Source organism: Bubalus bubalis, chromosome X, assembly GCF_019923935.1.
Source record: "Bubalus bubalis isolate 160015118507 breed Murrah chromosome X, NDDB_SH_1, whole genome shotgun sequence".
In the NCBI taxonomy this organism is placed as follows: Eukaryota; Metazoa; Chordata; class Mammalia; order Artiodactyla; family Bovidae; genus Bubalus; species Bubalus bubalis.
Genome location: NC_059181.1, coordinates 10,756,149 through 10,781,448, shown reverse-complemented (window position 1 = coordinate 10,781,448; position 25,300 = coordinate 10,756,149). Strand labels below are relative to the sequence as shown.

General features: G+C 42.1%; 1 protein-coding gene across 1 annotated transcript in view; it reads right to left on the bottom strand.

The window, feature by feature from the left end:
• The window catches only part of TXLNG (taxilin gamma), a 44,874-nt gene extending 22,742 nt beyond the window's left edge, over positions 1 to 22,132 (bottom strand). Inside the window, exons 1-2 of the mRNA XM_006041176.4 lie at positions 21,914 to 22,132; positions 893 to 1,196 (exon numbers count right to left, since the gene is read on the bottom strand). Of these exons, the coding sequence (XP_006041238.3) occupies positions 893 to 1,196; positions 21,914 to 22,015 (406 nt within the window). The 5' untranslated portion in view covers positions 22,016 to 22,132. The remainder of the gene's footprint in view (positions 1 to 892; positions 1,197 to 21,913) is intronic.
• Positions 22,133 to 25,300: the final 3,168 nt, after the last annotated feature.

Here is a 25,300-nt window from a genome sequence, read left to right as displayed (position 1 = left end):
TCCTTCTGCTTTTACACATTTAACTGGGGCGGCTGATTTTGAAGAAATTTGTCTTGTTTGCAAGGAATTAAGATTTTTTTCCTATTTCTACAAATTTTTAAGTTCTCCAAGTTAACAAAAAATGGATTTAATAAGGAAGATCATTCCAACTCAACATATAGAAAACCAAACAAATAAAACACTGTTAATCTCAGGTAGAACAAGTATGAAAAACTTAGGAACAACCAGTAACCTTAAAAGGGAAAATCAGATTTCCTAATGAGATTTACCATACCACAATCTTAGTCCTAAATCTCAAACACAGTAGGAAAAAGAAAACATATTCTTGAAAACCCAGTCTTAACCCACTTCCTGAACTATACATCTCTAAAGTTTTGTGACTAGGTTTGAAATAAAATGATCGAATAAATCTATAGTTTTCACAGTAAATTTTGGTCAGACTACATTAAAGATGCAAACAAGGCAAGTCAAATACTACTTCTGGGTGGGAACTCTCTGGTGGTCCAGTGGTTATGACTCTCCACATGCACTGCTAAGGGCATAAGTTCAACCCCTGGCTGGGGAACTAACATCCTACAAGCAAGGCAGCATGACCCCCCTGACTCCCCCACCCAAAAATACTACTTCTGTCAAGTTGTCCCCAGATTTCCTCCACGAAAGCCCATTCCTGACTACCCAGAGAGAAGTAATTCCTCCTCTGCTACCTTGGCCCCCACATGCCACTGCAGCAACAGGCCACCTGCCTCGCTGAGAATGACCGAAGTGTTAGCTGAGCAACATCACTCTCGACACTGCCGTGTTCATCCATCAGTGCCTGTGCTGCTGGAAACACAGGTCAAAGGAGCAACATGTGAAGCGTGCAAGCCCCAAGCAGAGGCGATGAGGCCATTACCTAAGGCTTTGTCTTTGCTCCTGCTGCACTCTGAATCCTGCTGGCCATCAGGGGGATCTGTTCGAGCCTCTCGCCCGGGAATTTCCTCCCGTGACTCCCGTGTGCAGTACGCCGGGCTCACCAAACTCCTGCTCTTTGTTATAAAGTCACTGCGTGCATCCTCTTCCAAAGAATGCTTGTTACTTGTACCACCACAGTGAGCGTCTTGATGTTGAAGAATATCATTGGACTGAGAGTTATGCAGCATATCCGCTTTCACCCCGAGCCCGCACATTCCAGCTTCTTCCATTGTGCCAATCACAAACTAGAGGGAAGGGAGAGGAGAAAAAAAGATGGGAGAGGGGGAGTAAATTAAATGTAATCAGTGTTTACAATCAATTACACACCATAGGTTGACAGCTTTTTTCTTTCTTAGTCATTTGTAAAATTGATGTAAATATGGTAGTTTCTAAGCTTCTATGCTGCTACTGCTAAGTCACTTCAGTCGTGTCCAACTCTGTGCGACCCCAGAGACAGCAGCCCACCAGGCTCCCCGGTCCCTGGGATTCTCCAGGCAAGAACACTGGAGTGGGTTGCCATTTCCTTCTCCAATGCATGAAAGTGGAAAGTGAAAGTGAAGTCACTCAGTCGTGTCTGACTCTTAGCGACCCCATGGACTGCAGCCCACCAGGCTCCTCCGCCCATGGGATTTTCCAGGCAAGAGTACTGGAGTGGGGTGCCATTGCCTTCTCCCAAGCTTCTATGAGAGGTGACTTAACTGTAAAGAGTAAGAAAATTCAAGTTAAGATGGCCAAAAAGCACATGAAAAGATGCTCAACAACACTAACTGATTAGAGTAATATCAAAACTACAATGAGGTACCACTTCACATCAGTCAGAATGGCCATCATCAAAAAATCTGCAAACAATACATGCTGGAGAAAGTGAAAGTGAAAGTCGCTTAGTCGTGTCTGACTCTTAGCGACCCTATGGACTATACAGTTCCTGAAATTCTCCAGGCCAGAATACTGGAGTGGGTAGCCTTTCACTTCTGCAGGGGATCTTCCCAACCCAGGGATCAAACCCAGGTCTCCCGCATTGCAAGTGGATTCTTTACCAGCTGAGCCACCAGGGAAGCCCACACATGCTAGAGAGGGTGTAGAGAAGAGGGAATCCTCCTACACTGTTGGTGGGAATGCAAACTGGTACAGCCACTATGGAGAACAACATGGAGGTTCCTTAAGAAACTAAAATAGAGCTACCATATGATCTAACAATCCCACTGCTGGGACTATATCCAGAGAAAACCATAATTTGAAAAGATACATGCACCATGATGTTCGCTGCAGCACTATTTAAATAGCCAAGACACGGAAGCCACCTAAGAGTCCATCAACAGTGGAATGGGTAAAGAAGACGTTGTATGTATATATACAATGGAATATTAACCATAAAAAAAAAGAATGAAATAATGCCAACTGCAGCAACATGGATGGACCTAGAGAATGTCATACTGAGTGAAGTAAGTCAGACATGGAAAGACAAATATAATATGATATCACTTATATGTGGAATTTAAAAAATGGGTACCAATGAACTTATTCACAAAACAGAAGTAGAGTCACAGATGTTGAAAACAAACTTATGGCTACCAGGAGGGAAAGGGAGAGGAAGATAAACTGGGAGTTTGGGATTGACATATACATGCTACTAAATATAAAATAGATAAAAAAGGACCCACTGTATAGCACAGAGAACTCTATTCAATACTCTGTAATGACCTATATGAAAAAGAATCGAAGATAAAAGAGTGGAGAGATATATATATATATATAAAAAACTGATTCACTTTGCTGTACACCTGAAACTAACATAATACTGTAAATCAATTACACTCCAATAAAAATAAAAGTAAAATAAAATTAAAGTTAAAACAAATCATACAACTGAGTGGTATCAAAGGAAACAAGAAATGCCATTTAGTTGTACATCTAAACTTATTTCACACACACAAAATAAACTTACTTCCTTATAAAAATTCACCACTTAAAATAATTAGTACCTTAAAAGACATGAAATTATCCCAAGTTAATGAATGTTCTTTTCTCAGGTCTTAGCCTCTAGGACACGTACAGTAGAGACGGCTCACTGACTGTCCAGCAGTAACCCAGGCGCCTCCAAAATCCTGCAGAGCCAGGACTGCTGGTCGAGCGCTCAGAATGGCCGTCATTTCATAGCCCCTTTCGCATGACTCTCATGCGAAGTTCCCATCAATAAAACGTGAGCCAGAGGAATGACTTTGCCTTCTGCAACAAAACTTTTCTTCTGAGAAGCACACATTCTTTCTCCCCCATCTCCTTCCCACTCTGGCTGGACAGAGATCTCCAAGACCCTAAGAGACGGCAGAGCCATAGGATGAAAGCAGCTCGGGCCCCTAAGCCCACACACATAAAGCCACCCTTCTAACCAAGAACACCCACACTGGACTACTAAATGAGAAAGTGAATACCTTGCTCTCTTCAAAGTCACAGACATTGTGAGAATTAGGTGTTAAGCAGCTCCCCCTGCTCTAACAGACAGCAGGCATGGGAGAGCAGGCTTCATTCTAATACTTTATTCTCCACCAGTACTTTAAACTTACTTTCTCTTCTATCATCCTGGCCAACCCATTTACTCATGGGGGAGGTGGTGGTTTTCTCCTTTTTAACACTACTTGGTCATGTGACGGGGCACAAATTTAAATTCTGTACATTTCCTCTCTGCATAAAAGACGGCCTCTTCCTTTTCTGAAGAACATTAACTGATGGGGAGGTGGCTAATACCTTTCTCTTATCACAAGTGGACAAAAGCTGCATTACATAAGTTAAGAGAACAGAGATTTCCTATTTCAAATTATTCAATAGTATTCAAGTGAAGAAATGAAGATAATTTTTAAAGAAGATAATTTAAAGTATCAAAGTAGCAGGGAATTGAGAGGTTATAGGAACTAAATTCTTATCTTTTATAGTTGAATGTTGATAAATCAAGAACTCTGCTTTTGCAAGAATCAACTGGTGCAGCCAGTTTTAAAACCTCTTTCGCAATATGGCTACCTTCCAACTCAGTTAATTCTACCCCAAGGATTTTACCCTAGTATGTACAGATGTGCAGCCAAAGGCCAAGAATCTTAAAAGCTGTACTATTTGTAATTGCCCCCAAATGAAATCAACCCAAATTTCTATCAACAGAAGAATGGCTGCATTGTAGTGTGTTCATACCATCCACCAAAGAGAACCAAGTACTGCTAGATGCAGCAATAGGGATGAGTCTCACAGAAAACATGCTACAGGAAACCATTTACATATAGAGTTCCCAAACAGGAAAGCCAATCATTGGTGCTGGAAATCAAGGCAGTGTTGACCACTGAGTGCAGGGGCTTCTGAGGTGCTCAGTAACAGCTAGATGGAGTAACACAGATGTTCACTTTGCAAAAATTCGTTAAGGCTAAGCTTTTACAATGTGTATACTTTTCTGAATGTATGTTTTACCTCAATAAGGTTTATTTTGAAAGCTGCAATTTACATATTAAACAGGGATCAGAAAAGCAATACAAGTGTAATCTCTCTCCCCAGAGGAAAATATTTCTGTTTAGGGTGAGGGTTCCAATTTCTCCACATCTTCATCAATACTTGTTATTGTCCGTCGTTTTGATTACAGCCATGGTATTTGGTGTGACAGTATCTCACCTAATGACTAGTGATGTTGAGAACCTTTTCATGTGCTTATTCACCATTTGTATACCTCCTCTGGAAAAACATTTATCCAGCTCCTTTGCCCATTTTTTAATTTGGGTTATTTGTTATTTTATAATTGAGTTATAAGAGTTCTTTATACACACCTAGATACAAGTCTCCTATCATATGTATGATTTGCAAATATTTTCTCTTATTGCTGTCCTTCATTCTCCCAATTTTGGAGAAAACTCACAGTATATTCATCAACCTATTTCAAAATGTCATAGGAAATTTAACTAAAAGTTACTCTGGAATTCAGATTAAAAGCATATAGGTCAATTATGACTACCATAGACAGAAAAAAAAAAAAAAGACAGTTTAGAAAGGCCAAAATGTTCAACTAACTCAAATTAACAGCTGGTGGCACCGAGCATAAATAAGGATATTAAATTAATCTGTATAGTGCACAGCCATTACATCTCATGTTATCCTTCTAATATTATTTCATCATTCCCTATTTTTAGTTAACACTACTTTTTTGTCTTTCCAGATACTCCTTTCACCTCTAAACTCCTGTCACACATATTATGTTATCACTTATTTGGTATGTACATGCTCCTAGATAATGGCAGCTTATGTATAAAAGGTGCTCAAGTACCAACGAAGTGGAAAACACAGGGGTCAAATGGCTGCTGAAAACAAACCATGGGAAGTGTCTAAGTGCTACCACACTAGTTTGAGAAAATATCACTATTATTATTTTGTCATTAGAAGCAAGACAGTATTACATTTCCATTCTCTCCTGTACAATTAATTTTGATTTATTCTTAACATTTGCTAATGAAAGACACTCTGGCTCTATAAAATCTTTGGTTTATGAATAAGTCCAGTTCCAGCTTGATTATCTTGATTATTAACAGTCTACAAGTACTCTTGATACAGCAGGCCCCAACTTTTCCTACTTGAGGTTCTGCACTGGACCATTTGATATGAAGCAAATTCTTAGGGCCAATAAGTTCATTTAAATTGTAAATGATTTCTCAGTCTTCATCTCCTTAAGCACAGAATTCTATATCACACAGCCTACTCTGCCCTTTCTGACAACCATTCTGGACATCTTTGCTAGGAGCAGCAACAGCTAACACTTATTCAGCAAATACTACTGCCAGGCACTATGGTATGCACTTTCTGTACTCCCTAATTTAATCCTCACAACTATGCTGAGACAGTTACCATTATTATCTCTGCTTTACACATCCGCAAACTGTGGCATGGTAATGTTAAGTATCCTGCCAAAGTGAAAGTGAAAGTGAAGTCACTCAGTGGTGTCTGACCCTTTGCAACCCTGTGGACTGTAGCCCACCAGGCTCCTCCGTCCATGGGATTCTCCAAGCAAGAATACTGGAGTGGGTCACCATTTCATCCTGCCAAAGGTCATAGTAAATTGCAGGGCAAAGATCTGAACCCTGGCCATCTAACTTGAGTCCATGCTCTTAACCACAGCAACATACTGCTTTCTGACGAGCCTATGTCTACTGTACAAACATCCACGCCCTGCCTGACCTTCTAGTAAATACAGCAGTCTATTTAACAATGGGGAGAGATGCTCCCAAAGTTTACATATAAAAAGAAATTACAAAACAGCATGTACCATGTATTATGTATATATACATACACACGTAGAAAGCACTGGGAGGAAATACATCTAGAAACAGATGGTTTTGGGAATTCCCTGCGGTCCAATGGTTAGGACCTACACTTTCATTGCTGAGAGCTTGGGTTCAATCCCTGGTCGGGGAACTAAGATGTCCTGGGCCACATGGCATGGCCCAATAATAATAATAATAAAAGTTTAAAACTTTCACCTGGGACTCCCCTGGTGGTCCAATGCCTAAGACTCCACGCTCCCAATGCAGGGGGCCCCGGGTTCAAGCCCTGGTCAGGGGACTAGATTCCACATGCCACAACTAAGAGTTTGCCTGTAGCAACTAAAGATCCTGCATTATGCAACTAACAGACATGGCAAAGACAAGTAAATAAATAAAAACTAAAAAAACCCACCCACAACAACTTTCACTTCTGCTCCTTCAAATATTGTTGAAGTTAAAGAACCATATTTCTTTGGCTTATTTTGTTTCAATGTTTTTAATGATGGCTGTTCTTTTACTAAGACCAGTCTGAAGGAAAAACAAAAAAGCTAACACCCACATTCGCTTCCTAATTATTTCAAGTACCATCTGCTCAAACCAGCTTGAATGCCTTCGGCCAGCACCAGGCACGTGCTGAGTGCAGACACTTGGTCCTGGCCGGTCCTGCCCATGAGGGTTGGGTGGCCGCAGGAGGCGCAGGGGGAAAAGGCTGCATGCACAGATGCATTTCCTCACCCCTGGCAGAAATCCTGAGCTCGCCTCTGGTCCCCAGAGTCTTGAGAAACTTCTCAAGTAGGTAATGGGAACCTTCAGAACTTACAAGCCCCATTACTTCTCCACTCCACTGAGAGGTGGGCCTCACTATTTCCAGACAAGGAAAATGAGACTCAGTGAGTCTTGCCCAAGATCATCTTCAGGTCAGTAAAAGGGGATGGGGAAACTCAAAACCAGGTCTGTCAAACTCAAGAGCCTATGTTCTCACCATCACACTGCTCCCCTCCCTTCACACATAAGCCTTGGAAAATACAAGTTCAAAGTCAAACATGCAGTTACAAAAGAAATCTAAGACATTAAACATCTTTTAAAAAAAAATCTAGCATACTAGATATACCAGCATGAATTTAGGAAAACACTGGGAAAGGGCTGGAATTTTTAGCAGTAACTAACTCTGGGATTTAGGGAGGCAAGACAATACTAATTTGGGGGTAGAGATATCTTTAAATACTTTCAAGTGATTGTATTTAAGACACTGAGAGGTTTTCCTAAAACTTTTTTGTCTTAGGATTAAACTAAATTATCTCTAAAAATATCTTCAACCCCATGTTTCTAATAATTTCGTCTAGGAGTCATCCACTACGAAGAAGGAACGTGAAGACAGAGCACACGCCTGCCTGGCCACAAGGTGAGGAAAGAAGCCACAGACACCAGGCACTTCCCACTCTCAGCATGGCTGAGACACGTCTTCTTTGGTTTTGAAAATACAAACCTCTTTCCTAAGTTTCCTGTATTTTGAAAGGCTTTTTCCAAATACAAATTTTTACAAACAAATCTATTATAAAACTTCCATTTTCATATGTGTTTTTTTTTAATACTATTTCTTTAAACGGATGGAGTTGGTAGATTCATGCACTTTTGAAATTAGAAAAGTGGCAGGAGATCTAAATAGACATTTCTCCGAAGACATACAAATAGCTAAAAGGCACACAAAAAGATGCTCAACATGGTTAATTGTCAGAGAAATGCAAATCAAAACCACAATGAGGTATGATCACACACCAGTCAGAATGGTCATCATCCAAAAGTCTACGAAAAATAAATGCTGGAGAGGGTATGGAGAAAAGGGAACCCTCTTGCATGGTTGATGGGAATGTACATTGATACAGCCACTATGGAGATTCCTTAAAAAACCAGGAATAAAACTACCATATGACCCAACAATCCCACTCTTGGGGATATACCTTGAGGAAACCATAACTCAAAGAGACACGTGTACCCCAACATTCACTGCAGCACTATTTACAAGAGCTAGGACATGGAAGCAGCCTAGATGTCCATCCACAGATGAATAAAGAAGTCGAATATTACACAGCCATAAAAAGAAATGCATTTGAGTCCGTTTTAATGAGGTGTGAGAACCTAGGGCCAACTATACAGAATGAAGTAAGTCAGAAAGAGAGAAACAAATATCAATTTAATGCATATATATATAGAATCTAGAAAGATGGTACTGATGAAGCTATCTGCAGGGCAGGAATAGAGATGCAGACATAGAGAACACACTTGTGGACACAGTGGGGGAAGGAGAGGGTGGGACGAAAAGAAAGAACAGCACCAAAACACACACATCGCCATATGTAAAAGAGACAGCCGGTGGGAACTTGCTAGATGACCAGGGAGCTCAGACCCGGTGTTCTGTGACAACCTAGCGCTTTCTCAGAAAACTCAGAAGCTAATTTATTTTTTTAAAGAAGAGGAAAATCAATTTACTAAATATTAATTGGAAACTTCAGACTAGCCAGAAGACAACGTTCATAGGGCTTCAAATGACTCAGAGATCCAATTTTCAAGGATTTCTGAATAATCCAATTACAGTTAAAGAAAATGCCCAACATATGAAAACATGTTCAACCTGGATTTCCCTGGTGGTCCAGTGGTTAAGACTCTGCATTTCCACTGTAGGGGGCATGAGTTTGATCCCTGGTCAGGGAACTAAGATCCCATACACTGTGTGGCAAGGCCAAAAGAAAAAAAAAAAGAAGTTCAACCTCATTCATAATTAAAAGAAATACAAATGAAAATAGAAATCAAAGGAATACTGACCAGATTTAAAAGGATGATTTAAAACAAACAAAACTTCATGTGGGCAAACAGGCTGCCCCAGTATAGTCCTGGGAAGTCTATCTTGGTAGCGTATTGGTTTTGCACAGGTATTTAGCAGTTATTTCTGAATGTCTGAATGCACATTCACTTTCACCAGTGAGTCCACTGAAGTTTATTCCACAGATATTCTCACTCAAGGGCAAAGGCTACTCAACACACCACCACTTGTTGCTATGCACAGGAACCAGATGGTCTACTGATACAGAACTGGGTAAATAAATAATGGTCATCCATACAAGGTAAAAGGAGGCAGTTATTCAAGAGACTAAGGCAGTGCCATGTCAATAAGGACCAATCTCCAAGGTGCAATTAAGGGAAAAAAAGCATTTGGTCCTGGATGGACATGTGAGTATAAAAACATATTCATACAGAAGCCAGTAAATGGAGGAAACTTTTCTATAAAGTTATCTCCCAAACTATGTGCTAGACATTTAAATCGCTCACCATGACCAGTATTATAAGAAGTATTATAAAAAGCAATACTGTATTTTTTCACTATTCCATCACACCCCAGGCTCAGAGTCTGAAGACTGTAGGAGTTTGTCTTGAGTCATTTCATATCATCTTCTCCCTTCACCCTGCTTGATAGACCTCTGGGTTTGTCCCCCCAAATCTTTACACTACATTATAGAAAGAAATTGGATTATGGGGGGGCGGGGGGGAGGATCTACTAAGCATGAATTTTTGCAGCCATTCTGATTTATCTCCTTAAAACAATTCTGAAAATTGAAACAACTCATTTAAACTTGGCCTCAATTTGAAAGTACAGCTAGACCAGTCACTTCACCAGTTTAAAAAACAAGGTTCATCATGGATAGTTAACTCTTCCCAAGTAGAATCAGTTTGAGATACCTGGAATACACAAAAGAGGGTTAACAGTGTATATAAGGCTAAATTCTCAGTGGAGGGAGGAAGGAAGGAAAAAAAACCTAACATTTATTACTTGCTAAGTGCTGGACATTTAAAATACACTAGTTTAGCCTTACAATTCTAAGATAGTGACAGTATTACTTCATTATACAGATAAAGTAGGGAGCAAAGTAAGAAGTGAGGGAAGAAGCAGCTGTGATTTGAGACCTACATGTACAGAGCCTGGAATGGAGGTAGTGTTTCTACAGGAAATGTCCTAAAGAATCACATCTAAAGTTAAGAAACATAAAGAACACCCAAACGCCCATCGATGGATGAACTAATAAAATAAAATATGGTAAAGGCATACCTGATTTTATTATGCTTTGCAGATATTGCACTTTTTACAAACTGAAGGTTTGTGGCAACTCTGCGTTGTCAGATGATTAGCGTTTTTTTCACAATAACGTATTTAAAGTATGTACATATTTTTTTTTAAGACATAATGCTACTCCACACTTAACAGACTACAGAGCACAAAGAATCATAGTAAACAACCATACGCACTGGGAAACCAAAAAATTCGTCTGACTCACCTCATTGTGTTATTTGCTTCACTGCAGTGGTTTGGACTAGAACCTGCACTATCTTCAAGGTGCACTTGCATCTGACATTAGGATATTATTTAACCTTAAAAAGATCATTCTGACACATGCTGCAACATGGATGAACCTTGAATAAGACATTATGTTAAATGAAAAAAGTCGAACAAAAGAATGTAGTCTGATTTCACTTACATGTTACCTGGAGTAGTCAAATTCATAAAGCAAGGAAACAGAACAGTGGCTTCCAGGAGGAGAGGGAATGGAGTCAGAGGTTCAGTTTGGAAAGATGAAAAAGTGGTATAGCTTGCACAACACTGTTAATGTCTTAATGCTAATGAACTGTATGCCTAAAAATGACCAAGTTTATGTTATGTATATTTTACCCCACACACATGAACAAAGAATCATGGTAAATCATGATTTCAAATATTCAAAAACCTAACTTTATACTGGTCATCAAGAATTAATATAAACATATTCCAGTTGCTTGGATTACTGAATTGCTCTATTAGCAAGACAAAGCAATTGAGTTAGTGATAATTGGGATGCCACACTCCTCACAACAAGTCTTAGGGAAAGGCCCATGAAAAATAAGCCTATTCTCTTCTGACAGAATAAACAACAAAAAGCAGACTCCACTTCTGATAAAACTGGAGGGCGGTGGTTCTCAAGTACAGTCTGTAGACCCTTTCAGGGAGTCTGCAAGCTAAAAAACTATTTCCATAATAATACTAAAATGGCATTTGTCTTTTTTGGTGTTGACATCTGTACTGATGGTACAGAAACAATAATGAGTAACCCTGCTGGCTCCTTAGAATAAATCAAGGCAGCAGCAGCACCAAACTACACTAGGAGTCATGGGTTTTGTCCTACATCTTGATGTACTGGCGGTGGGGGCGGGGATGACTACTCTTTTACCTAACAATAATTTCTTTTAAAGACAGCTCACCGCTGTTTATTCAGACTTGGGTATTTGGCAGGTATATTTTCTCCAATATATATGAACAGAGTCTGTCACTTAAAGGCAAACAACTGACAGTATTTGTTGCCAAAGATAAAATTTGAGTTTTCAAGCAAAATTCAGAATTTTTGAAAACTATCTGCCACTGGAAGCTTCCAAATACTTAGACTTTTCTGATGAATTCTGTGATTTTGATATTGTAAAAAGTGTGATAACATTTGGAATATCAACACAATCCAGTAAACCAGTATTTTCTAAATGACTAATGGATGATACCACAAAATGATGCATGAGAAAAAACATCCATTCAAAGTGCAAAGTAGACCCATAGTTTTAAAACAGTACAAAAAGTTACATGAGATTTCAGAACCCACACTGGCAACTAACCTTCAAGAACTATTACTTGCTGAGTTTTGGTGTAGTATCAAAGAATTCCCACAATTATCTAAAAAGGCTATTAAAATACTCCTCCCTGTTCCAACTACAAATGTGTGTGAGGCTAGATTGTCTTCACACACTTCAACTAAAATGGCATGTTTCCACAGATGGAATGCACAAGCAGATCTGAGAATTTAGCTATCTCCTACTAAGCCAATCATTAAAGAAATCTGCAAAAACGTAAAGCAATGCCATTCTTCTCAATTTTTATTCTGGAAAACAAGCTACTTTTAACTTTTAAAACAACACTATTTATAATGTTAATGTGTGGAATGCAGTTTCTTCCTCCTACTATTCATGACCTTGTAGAATTCTCCTCCTTCCCCTTGAGTGTGAGCTGGACCTAGTGCCTGGCTTCTAATGCAGAGAGAATTTGGCAAACGTGAGGTTGTCACTTCTTTGGTTATGTGACAAAAGACTGCAGCTTCCTTCTCTTTTGTGCTGGTGCTCTGTCTTGCTTCATTCAATGAAGTCAACAGCCATGCTGTGAGATGCCTAAGGAAAGGCCCTGGTGGCAAGGAAGCAAGGGAGGCCTCCAGCCAGCAGCTCATGAGCAACTGAGGCCCTGGTCCACCAACCTGCAAAGCACTGGATCCTGCCCACACCACATGAATGTGAGCTTGGAAGTGGATCCTGCCCACTCAAGCCTTCAGATGACTGCAGCCCATGAGGCCCTGAAGCACAGGACGCAGTGAAGTCACTTTCAGACTCCTGAATCGTAAATGTTGTGTCAGGTGCTAAGTTTGGGGACAATACGTTATACAGGAGGAACGGATAACTAGTACAAGGCCAGTTGATTTTTTAAGTGAATAATAACTTAAAATTGTTTCAATTTGTAAACATGGGAATCATTATGATATATAACCCACATAAACAAAAGCTTCTTGGGGTTTTCAATAATTTTTGAGTATGCAATAAAGCCCTGAAACCGAAAAGCTTGAGAACTGCCACCCTGGCCATGGTGGAGCAGGGACAGAGAGGTGAGAGGCCAGCTCAGTGAAAGCAGAGTCTGAGACAGCTCCTGAACCAAGCAGATCCATCTCTAGGGAACATGCCCTGGGATTGGGTGGGAGGACCACACCTAACAAATCAGCCCCTTTCCCTTTTGGTTAGGGCACTACAGTACCAACACTATAATCCACATGGGTGGGTGAGGGAGACTTGGTATAAGCCATTTGCCCTTGGCCTTTCTTTGTTGTTCCAGTTCATTCGGAAGCCTCTCCAACAGTACTTGATATACTTCTTCACTGAATCCTCAAAATTACCGTAAAGGGTGGTATCTTAGCTCCTGGACCAGGAATTGAACCTGGGGCCCTGGAAGTGAGGGTGCCGAGTCCTAACCACTGGGCTACCAGGGAAATCCCGAGGAGTTGTCCCAACTTGTAACTTTAGGCAGCAAAAGGCTCCAGAATGATTGTCACAGCATGTAAAGAACAGGGGCATTAATGAGGTAAATGAGAAGAAAAGAGGGGCAAACCAGTGCTGAAGTTAAGGCACAGGCACCTGATTTCTCCTACTAGTAAAGAAGCCAAGAAGGGGTCAGTGTTACTATCTATAGTGGTCGGTGCTAACATCTTAAACTGTGCAGATCATCTGCCTTTTAATCCAAGAATGATGGCATTCGATTTCACATTTAACTTCTATAGCCATTTCTTTTATTAAAACGAAGGCTGCTGGACTCTATGACTTGCAAAATCACTTCTAGCTCTAAAAGTGTAATTCAGCGATTAACAGCAATCTGAGAGATACCTATGTCAGCCTAAACACCTATCTAAGCAGCAGAAGGATCAGGAAATGAGATTTTAATATATAAAGCCGCTGAAATGTGCTTGGGCCTAATCTATTTTGCAAAGGGACAGGGGCTGGGCCACACATTTAGCATCTTCAAGCCACAGACTCCTGAGAGGTAGAATGGTCCTCTCCTTTTATGAGTTACCTGAATGCAGCATCCCTGTCCTGACTTTATGACATCATCCTTCACCAGCTCCATGTGGACCAATCATGATGCACCTCTGAAACACCAAACCTTCTCTTTTTTCCTTTGGCCTTCTCTTTGTCTTATCCGACTTAACCCGACCCGATCAGCTCTTTGTTAACACTACATTGTGTAGACTTTGGCAGGGTCTCTCTCTAAACCCTCTCCTTTTCAATTCATCCAAATTAAACTTGGAGGTGCTTTTACGGGGAGTCACACTGCAATACATCTACTAAATAAAACATCTTAAGGTCAACTTAGGGCATAACAGGATGAAACAAAAGCTGTAAGACTCACAACTCCCCTGGTTCTTGGATTACTATAGCTTCCCTATACCCTCAAAGACCCAACCCCACCCTTCCTAATTTGTTTTCATTTAGCAAAATCTATTACTCATTTTTACATCATGAGAAACGCTGGGCTGGAAGAAGCACAAGCTGGAATCAAGATTCCCGGGAGAAATATCAATAACCTCAGATATGCAGATGACACCACCCTTATGGCAGAAAGTGAAGACCAACTAATAAGCCTCTTGATGAAAGTGAAAGAGGAGAATGAAAAAGTTGGCTTAAAGCTCAACATTCAGAAAACGAAGATCATGGCATCTGGTCCTGTCCCTTCATGGCAAATAGATGGGGAAACAGCAGAAACAGTGGCTGACTTCATTTTTGGGGGCTCCAAAATCACTGCAGATGGTGAGTGCAGCCATGAAATTAAAGGACGCTTTACTCCTTGGAAGGAAAGTTATGACCAACCTACACAGCATATTAAAAAGCAGAGACATTACTTTGTCAACAAAGGTCCACCTAGTCAAGGCTATGGGTTTTCCAGAAGTCATATATGGATGTGAGAGTTGGACTATAAAGAAGGCTGAGCACCAAAGAATTGATGCTTTTGAACTGTGGTGTTGGAGAAGACTCTTGAGAGTCCCTTGGACTGCAAGGAGATCCAACCAGTCCATCCTAAAGGAGATCAGTCCTGGGTGTTCATTGGAAAGACTGATATTGAAGCTGAAACTCCAATGCTTTGGCCACCTGATGCGAAGAGCTGACTCATTTGAAAAGACCCTGATGCTGGGAAAGATTGAGGGCAGGAGGAGAAGGGGACGACAGAGGATGAGATGGTTGGATGGCATCACCGACTCAATGGACATGAGTTTGGTTAAACTCCTGGAGTTGGTGATGGACAGGGAGGCCTGGTGTGCTGCAGTTCATGGGGTCGCAGAGTCGGACACGACTGAGCGACTGAACTGATTACTCATTTTACCTACTACCAAGTTTTATTCACATTCAGTGAAGAGCACATTTTTATTTACTATCCTCAAGAAATGTGTTTAGAAAGCACAAGACACATGGAATATGGCTAATGGCTTCGGAGCCCAAAAAGCCTGGCCTTTGAATATACCACTTACTACCTGCTGTGTGGCCACGGGAGGTCAACCTCTGTTTCCTGATCTATAAACTAGAGATGTACAGGACCTACCTTCTAGAGCTGTGAGATTAGATACAGTGAATATATATTGCTACCATGCAACAGAACTGTTTAAAATAATATTTGAATAAAGGTGCACTTGCAAATTATGCAAAATGCCTACATCCTTTTTTTAAAATATTTATTTATTTATTTGGCTGCACCGGGTTTTGGCTGTGGCAGGCAGTAACTTCCCTGCAGCATGTGGGAGCTCAGCTCCCTGATCAGGGATCGAACCCGAACCCTGGTCCCCTGCGTTGGGAGCATGGAGTTTCAGCCATTGGACCACCAGGAAGTCCCCATTCTCACTTTTTTTTTTTTCATTCTCACTTTTAGTATGACCCACATGTCAATCTAAAACATCCTAAATGAAACATGCTTCCAAGCTACTGGCACATCTTCCTCATCAAACCATTCTACTTTGTTCTGAGTAGGGAAAGAAGAAAAATGAAAAAGTGGTAGCTTAGCAATATTATTCATGGCAGACTACAGAGTAGGAAGTGGTGGGTAATGAGGGTTGTCCTGGGGATTTGGAAATGTAATACAGAATGCAAATCAGTACCCTGAGCGATAAATGTTAATAAAATTATGTCAACAAGACAACACTGGTGATTTTATATGTTTCCTTCAAGTAAGAACATTTAAGAGAATTTTAACTAGGAAATAGACTGAATCATAAAAACATACTAGGGAAAAAAAATACTCAAAGTTCAAACTCTTAAAGGGTCACTTGACTTATTTTATCCTCTTCTAGAAATGCCCTGCTTGGGAAAATTCTAAACATAGCTAATTCTCAATGGTGGTGAATATTATATTAAATCTGTATACCACTTTGCACACTTTAAATACTGTCACATCTATTATAATAACTAAAAGTTACTGATAATCACGTTAGAACCAAACAAAAGCTGCGGGGAGGGAGAGGCACAGGGATTTCTTTGGGATATTAGGTTAAAACTCCCTGGGTAAGCAGAATCTGTCCATGCAGTCAAGTATGTCGGTTGCATTATCAATTACACAATTATATACCAGCTCTATGCCAACGTCACCAACTCTGAGCTCTGTTATTTAATAAGAGTAAGGTTTTCTGGTGGTTGTTTTGTTTTAACGCCCAGGGCTACCATCTATTCTGCAGAGGTAAGGAGATATTAGAATGCAAATACATTCTAAGTGCTTAGGGCAATGCAGGAAACGGTGAGTTCCTTTCCTTTGAAACACAACTCTGAAAAGTGTAAAATTGAACAGCATATCTACTAAAAAGAAAACTATTACAGTGACTCCTGTGAAGCATTCCACACAAAGGCAAATCACTTGCACCCTGTTTTACAGAATCTGGATTTGGCATGTACATTCCTAAACAAAACTTCTCTAGTCAAGACCAATATAAACGACACAAAATAACATACACAACACCTTCCATAACATCATAAATGACTGTGACATACATATTATGATCTACAAAGGTCTGTGTATGTGCTGCGTCTGGTCTCCCTTTTTACTGCTTTGCTTGTTTGCTTCTCCATGAAAATAAAATTTACCAAAGCTTGCTGATAGAATTAGATGACAATGTTGTAAACAGAAGATCACTTTGAATGGCACCCCACTCCAGTACTCTTGCCTGGAAAATCCCATGGGCAGAGGAGCCTGGTGAGCTGCGGTCCATGGGGTCGCTCGGACATGACTGAGCAAATTCACTTTCACTTTTCACTTTCATGCACTGGAGAAGGAAATGGCAACCCACTCCAGTGTTCTTGCCTGGAGAATCCCAGGGACGGGGGAGCCTGGTGGGCTGCAGTCTATGGAGTCGCACAGAGTCGGACACGACTGAAGCGACTTAGCAGCAGCAGCAATCTCTGTGCTAGGAGAGTGGAAATTCATCATCAAGTTTGCAAATGGGGAGAAAAACAAGATAATCAAATGGTTCCTTTCTATCCCATACTCTTGCCCCACCCTGACCTGATTTTTCCTCATTAAGTCGATCACAGAGAGATTCTGGGAAGAGGGAAGAATACAAAGGTTGGAAGATAGATTTGGGATTCCAAGGTGGCTCAGTGGGTAAAGAATCTGCCTGCAATGCAGGAGACCTGGGTTCAAGCCCTGGGTTGAGAAGATCCCCTGGAGGAGGGCATGGCAACCCACTCCAATATTCTTGCCTGGGAAACCCCATGGACAGAGGAGCCTGGCGGGCTACCGTGCACGGGGGGCAAAGAGTCCAACAGGACTGAAGTGACTGAGCGCTGAGAACACGCAAGACAGATTTACAGAATAACACCCTGAAAGCAAGAGAAACTGCTCTTTCATATATACTCCCCTCCAGACCAAGTAAAATTCGAACATGCCTGGCACTGTGTTGAACGTGTCACATCAACGCTTATGCTTCACAACAGTCCTATGCATTAGGGATTAGCATCAGCCCCCTTTACAGATGATGCAATTGAGACTTGGAACGATTGCAAAACCTGCTCAAGGCTATAAAGCTACAGAGCTAATAAGCAGGAAGAGCCATGAGTCTTGACTTCAAATCCATACTATTTGCCCAGTGTTGTTTGTTATTCAGTTGCTAAGTCGTGTCCAACTCTGTGACCCCATGGACTGTAGCCCATCAGGCTCCTCTGTCTATGGGGTTTTCCAGGCAAGAATGCTAGAGTGGCTTGCCATTTCCTTCTCCGGAGGATCTTCCCAACCCAGGGATCTTCCCAACCCAGGGATCTAATTTGTGTCTCCTGCACAGCAGGCGGATTCTTTACCACTGAGCCACCTGGGAAGCCCATTTGCCCACTACCACCTACTTATTACTGTAGTGTAGATCCATGGGGTTGCAAAGAGTCGGACAAGACTTAGAGACTTAGTGACTAAGCAGCAACATGATGAAAGGATATTGGGTTCCAGACTCAGCTTCACCCCTTGAGCTAATTCCGTGACCTTGCTGAGCAATTTGTCATCTATAAATGAAGACCATGACAGCTGCTCAGCCTTCTCCATAGCATGAGTGATGCTGACAGAGTTAATGTATGTGCAAATATGCCATAAATACTACAGGTCACCACATAAATGTAAGATTTCATTAATTTGAGCACAGATCCCATATACCTGTATCCTTCCTATGGGACCTAAAAATAAGTTTGCTGCTGCTGCTACTGCTGCTAAGTCACTTCAGTTGTGTCCGACTCTGTGTGACCCATAGACGGCAGCCCACCAGGCTCCCCCATCCCTGGGATTCTCCAGGCAAGAACACTGGAGTGGGTTGCCATTTCCTTCTCCAATGCATGAAAGTAAAAAGTGCAAGTGAAGTCGCTCAGTTGTGTCCGACCCTTAGCGACCCCATGGACTGCAGCCTACCAGGCTCCTCCATCCATGGGATTCTCCAGGCAAGAGTACTGGAGTGGGGTGCCATTGCCTTCTCCTAAAAATAAGTTTAAAAGTAGTTAAATAATTTTTAACACTCCAAGCAAAAATCTAGGGGGAAAAAAATCAACCTTAAGACATTCTAGAAATGGCAAAAGAATAGAGACAGTAAAAAGATCAGTGGTGGCCAGTGCTTTGGGGGAAGAGAGGATGGGATAGAGGTTTTAGGGTAGTAAAACTCTTCAGCATGATATCTGTAATGGTGTATATATGTCATTATACATGTGTCAAAACTCTTAGAAGGTACAGCACCAACAATGAACCCTAATGTAAACTATGGACTTTAGTTAGTAGGAAGGTTATCAATATTGACTCATCAACTGTAACAAATGTTGCAAGATATAAATAATAGGGCAAAGGGATACCCTGTGAACTCCGCAATTTACATTCAATTTTTGGTAAACCTAAAACTGCTAAAAAAAAAAAAAAAAAAGCCTATTAATTTTTGAAAACTCAATCTTATAAAACAAATTCTAGTAAAAATAAAAACAAACAAACAAAAAACCCACCAATTCTACATAGGGATTTAAGAAGTTCTATGAATGAACCTGGGGTTCCAAAAAATGCCTAGAATACTTAACAAAGTAATATCCATCTTTTTAGGCCAGTGTCATCCAAGAGAACTTTATGAAATGTGCAATGATGGAAATATTCTACATCTACTCTAATACAGCAGCCACCAGGCACACTGGCTATTGAACACACGGAATGTGGTTTGTATACTGAGGAAAGCAATTTTTAATTTTACTTAATTTTAATTAACAGTTAAATAGCAACAGGCACAATAGCAAGTGGCTATCACCTCAGCACAGTTTTAGACAATTCAAGAGACTCTTAGAAATGTACTGTAATGTTAAAACAGAAAAGGTACCTCAAGAGACCATTCAATCAGTCATAGCTATGAAACAATGCAAAATTACCTGAGGTCAAGAATGACAAGATGGTTAAGACAAACAGGAAGCAACAAAGTCCATCTCCAATTGTCTCTCACTTTAAGTCCCATAATGTAACCCAAAAGTGACAAAATGTTCACTGTCCTCTTTAATTCCTTCAATATTTTCAAAACAACCCAATCAGTTAAAACACCATTTCTGCTTCCTGAAAAAATAGGGCAGAGGTTAAGTTAGAATTAGGAATATGTTTTCAAGCTACTGGCCCAGAGGAAATAAAAAATGAAGGGTCCTAAGGAAATAACTTAAAAGTAACTTCTGCAAACACAAGATATTCATCCTTCTTTTTTTTAATTAAAATTCAAAAACTAATGTTTAACCATGCATTTCAATTCCATGTCACAGTCAACTGGAAATCAAAAGGAAAAATGATGCCCGGAATAGCCTGAGCAAAGAAAGGTGCCTGATGGAAGTCAACAAAAATGAGACAATACAGACACACAGGTCTCTTCTCATCCAGCTGTCAAACAGAGTACTGCCTCAAAGGGTCATTACTTCTTGGTCCTTTAAAATGCTAGTTGGTTAAATCTCAGTTCCTAATTCAGACTTTTTATCCTTTTGCTAAGGGCATAAAAAGGAACTCATGTCCTCAATTACAGTGGCTTTTCACTGGAGTCCTCCTCTGGGGGACCTACGAAATCAAACACTGAGATTGGCTCCCCACCCTCAGAGAGTAAGTGAGGTGTCCAAAGTGACAGTGTTGAATCCCTAGAGTTACTTCAGTCCACAGCTTCTTTTTCAGTCCTGCAAGCACTGGATCTTTCTTTTTGAGTACAAAGAGAAAGAAAGGTAATTGAGAAGTAGTGACACTCTCATGCAGAGACGTGAAAACACCTAACCTTAGAAACAGGCCCCCAAAAGCTAATTCTTGACATTCTGCACAGAGGGAAAACCAACCTTTGTTCTTTTTCAAGTTCACGAGTCGCATTAGAAAAATATTATTTCGTAATTTCCTAAAGGAGTGATCTTTATGAGTATTCAAATGCATAATTAAGTAACATTAAACAGCCCCGAGTGATCAAGCAGGACGTCCAACAAGTTGAACGTTTCAATCTGTTCACCGGCAAAGAACAAGACGAGATTCCACCTTTCCAGTCCGTTTCCCTGCACTTCTCTCTTCCTGGGCCCTGAAAACCCTGTACCCCGTTCGTTGTGCAATCTTTTTCGAACTCCACCCACTGACTCCAGAACAAGTAGAATTCTCCCATTCTGAAGGTCTTGATTTTCCTGTATCCAGGGAGACAGTGAAAACTCCTTGACGTGAGTCAAGTAAGGTCCAGCGCAACTCCCAGATCAAGAGAGACCAAAGGCCAATGTAGGGGAAGCGCTCCACTGTCCGCTCACCGGGTGGGGTGGGGTGGGGGTGGGGGGTCAATAAAGTAAGAAAAGGGGGAGAAATATAAGGGGAAGGAGGGCTGCATTGGGAAGACCGGCTATCCGCGATGTTCCTCCCAAGTCTGCGGGACCCAGGTCCTCCAGCATCTTCTCCCCACCGCCCGCCCCACGTGCAGCCAAGCCCTTAGCACCGGGACACTGGCCCCAGGGCCTGGGTCCCGGGGGCCGAGCGGCCGCGCTCGCCAGCCGGCGCAGTGGCGCTGGAGAAGGGGGGCGCAGCGCAGCCCCGGATCCCGCGCCGTTATCTTACTGCGCAACAGCCTTGCCCGCGCCGCTGGGACGCACCCCGCAGCGCGCCCCGCGCACCTGCCGGGCGCGAGGGCGAGTCCGTGACCCCCGGCAGCCCCTCGACGGTGGTGCCCAGCGCTAGGAGCACGGGAAGCACGCGGAGGGCGGGGGTTGGGAGAGGGAACACCTGGTGTCCGGGGCCCCGCGACGCCGGCCGCACGTGGCTGTCACACCTGGCGCGCCCCCGCCAAGCACCCCTTCCCCCTCTCACCAGGGTGCGCCCCCTGCCCTCTCTCCCGCCTCCGCCGCGCGCCTCCAGTCCCCAACCATCAGACCTCCCACCCCACCCATCCTGGTTTCATCTGCCCACCTGCTCCCACTGTCGTCACCCCCGGGACCGGAGAGGGCCGGATGTTCGCCCCATGGCTAAAAGGTAACCCGAGAGAGTGAAGAGGTGGACCCCGCAACAGCTAGCCCCAGCATTTCCCCGGCCGGGCAACAAGGCGGCCAGCCCCCACACTGACCTTCTGCCGCGGGCTGCGTCGCCGTCCGCCCCGTCCGGCCTCAACTGCCTCCTCGGCGCCGCCGCCTCTTCCCCGCGCAGCCTCCTCTACCCGCGTCGCCATGAGGTGACGGCAGCAGCCAAACAAGCGGCCCGACAAGGGGCACGGAACCTCTCAGGGCCTCGCGCCCCGCCCCTGAACCCCTCCGCCAATCGCCGCATGCAGGGCTCCCACGTGACCGGAGGAGGTTGGCCCCCGAGGGGACAGGACGAGATGGGGGTAGGGAGCACTGAAGCAGGGGCTGGGCTTCTGCAGGGCCGAAGGGCGAACCGAGGCCGCGCGAGTCTGCGTGAAGGGAGAAAGGGACTCTGGAGCGGACTATAAGTCCCAGCAGGCAGCGCAGCCATGGCTCGCAGACGCGGACCAGGATTGAAGCGTAATGCGGCGTTCCGAAATGCGGGAGAGTAGCGACTGTGCTGTGTGTGCAGCCTCCTGGGATTTGTAGTTTCCTAGGAGCGATGTACCAGTATCTTTATTATCCTACGGGAAAAGTTCAGAAATATTTCAGTGTTTGGGAAGGAGCGGGATCGGGGACACATTGTTGTGTTTTTGTTTTGGTTGCTCTTTTCCGGAACTGAGGCCGAATGATTGGAGGAAGAGAGAAAATACTTCGTGACTTTCAAGGCAGGAGAGTTGTAATGGCTTTCAGAATTTGCGGTTTCTGGCTCGGACACCTGTCCCGAGTCCTGCCCCTCCACCAGAGCTTTCAGCACCGCCTACCGATCCCGAGCTCCTGCGCAATGGGGGCTGCGTCATATTCGCCTTGGCTGAACCGCCTTAGCTTCTAGCACAGTTCTCCATCCACCCTTAGTTGGCGCTTAATACACATTGAACGTACTCCGCTTTTTCCGCCAGTCGTTTCGTTACTGAATTTTTTTTAGCAAACTCGGTTTGCTGAGTCCATTTTCTTTCTTGATGAAATTGGGGCAGGGATGGAGTTTTTCTCAAGAGTACTCCCTATTTATATCTGATGGAACCAGATGTCCAGTGACCAAGCTTCTTGATAGTCACAGACTGTCATGAAATCCTGACATGTTGCCTTAAATAATTCATTATGAAAATTTGTGTAAATCGTATGCTATTTTTTATGAGAGAATACAAAGCAGTGGTTGCAGGCCCCAAAGATTTAATAACTTACATGAGAATAAATTTCAGTATTGGGGGAATTCCTTCTATTAATTTTAATTATTTCTGTGAATTTTGGGGAAAGTACCATTATTTTACTTCACAGGCAGAACATCTCAGTCCAGCTTTGACATTTCAAAACTAGAACAACAGATAATTAACCTAGACTCTATATAAAAATGCCTAGAGTATATAAAGCTGATGGCTTCAGCCACTATTCCTCACCTTCTGAAAAGCAAAAGTCCCAGCCAGATGCAGAATAATCTATCGGTAATGCTGCTTCTAACTGACCTGGGGAATTGAGTGTTAAAACAGACTGCAGTTAATTTATGGTACAGGAGAACACCATGCAGCTACTAAAAATGATAAACATTTTTTTATTTTTATAAGCATTTTTTAAATTGACCTAGAAAATCTACATAGCACAGTAAGCTTTAAAAAAATCCAGTTTTTATAGAATTGCCTGTAGGTTTATAAAGAGATGTTTAGAAGGACATTAATCAAAATGTTAATAATGTTTTTCCCTGGGAGGTGAAACTTGGGAGTATTTTTACTTCACGATTTTCTGTATTGTTTGAAAATACAATATTGAAAAAGCTAGCTTAAAACTCAACATTCAAAAAACTAAGACCATGGCATCTGGTCCTGTCACTTCATGGCAAATAGATGGGGAAACAATGAAAACAGTGGCAGACTTTATTTTCTTGGACTCCAAAATCACTGCAGATGGTGACTGCAGCCATGAAATTAAAAGACGCTTGCTCCTTGGAAGAAAAGCTATGACCAACCTAGACAGCATTCTAAAAAGCAGAGACATTACTTTGCCAACAAAGGTCCATCTAGTCAAGGCTATGGTTTTCCCAGTAGTCATGTATGGATGTGAGAGTTGGACCGTAAAGAAAGCTGATTGCTGAAGATTTGATGCTTTTGGTGTTGGAGAAGACTCTTGAGAGTCCCTTGGACAGCAAGGAGATCCAACCAGTCCATCCTAAAGGAAATCAGTCCTGAATATTCATTGGAAGGGCTGATGCTGAAGCTGAAACTCCAATACTTTGGCCACCTGATGTGGAGAATTGACTCATTAGAAAAGACCCTGATGCTGGGAAAGATTGAAGGCGGGAGGAGGAGGGGACGACAGAGGATGAGATGGCTCGATGGCATCACCGAATGAATGGACATGAGTTTGAGCAAGCTCTGGGAATTGGTGATGGACAGGGAAACCTGGTGTTCTGCAGTCCATGGGGTCACAAAGAATCAGACACGACTGAATGACTGAATTGAACTGATATATGGAACAAAAAAAATCAATAGTTATCTTTATTAAGAAAACAAAAGGACTATGCAAGTGACCTCAAGTCCTAAGAGGAATGAAAAATAGTTCATTGTATTTGTTTTAGTTGGTGGTGGTGGTTAGTCGCTGAGTCTGACTTTTGTGATTCCATGGACTGTAGCCTGCCAGGCTCCTCTGTCCATGGGATTCTCCAGGCAAGAATACTAGAGTGGGTTGCCATTTTCTTCTCCAGAGGATCTTCCCGACCCAGAAATTGAATCCAGGTCTCCTGAATTGCAGGCAGAGTCTTTACCCACTGAGCTACGAGGGAAGCCCTTTGTTTTAGTTATATACATTCTTATTTCAAAGGTATTGGGAAGGCTTGTAAACATACACACGATATGCCATGACGTACATATGTGTGTGAAGATACAGATATATGTCATATCATTCATTTATATACAAATAGAGAGGGAGAGAAAGAAATGAGAAAAAGTGAAAATGATAAAAGGTTTGAGAAAAATAAGATGAAGTCATGGGTGAGTTGATTACATGAAATATATGCCTTGTCCACAAGCTAGAGGTAAACCAGATTTTTATTTTGAGCTTCTTGACAGCTGAGAAAAGAGGGAAACACAATTTACAGAGCGAGTCACAACATAAAAAAATAAAAGCAAACTGGGTGCTCAAGATAAACATAGCTATTTTGGCTCCAGTGAGAAATATGAATTTCAGAGGTCTGCTTCTTATAATGTCCTTAATGGAGGTGGTAGCGTTTTAAAAATCTGTCCACAAGTTCCTTAATGCCCCTCTCTTCAAAAGGTGGAGTCTACCAAAAGAAAAAAAGAAAAAGGTGGAGTCTGATTCCTCTATTCTTGCAAGTGGGCCATGCTTAGTGATCCATTTCTAAGGAAAACAACTTAGCAGAAGGGAGAGAGAAAGAATAGTTTCTG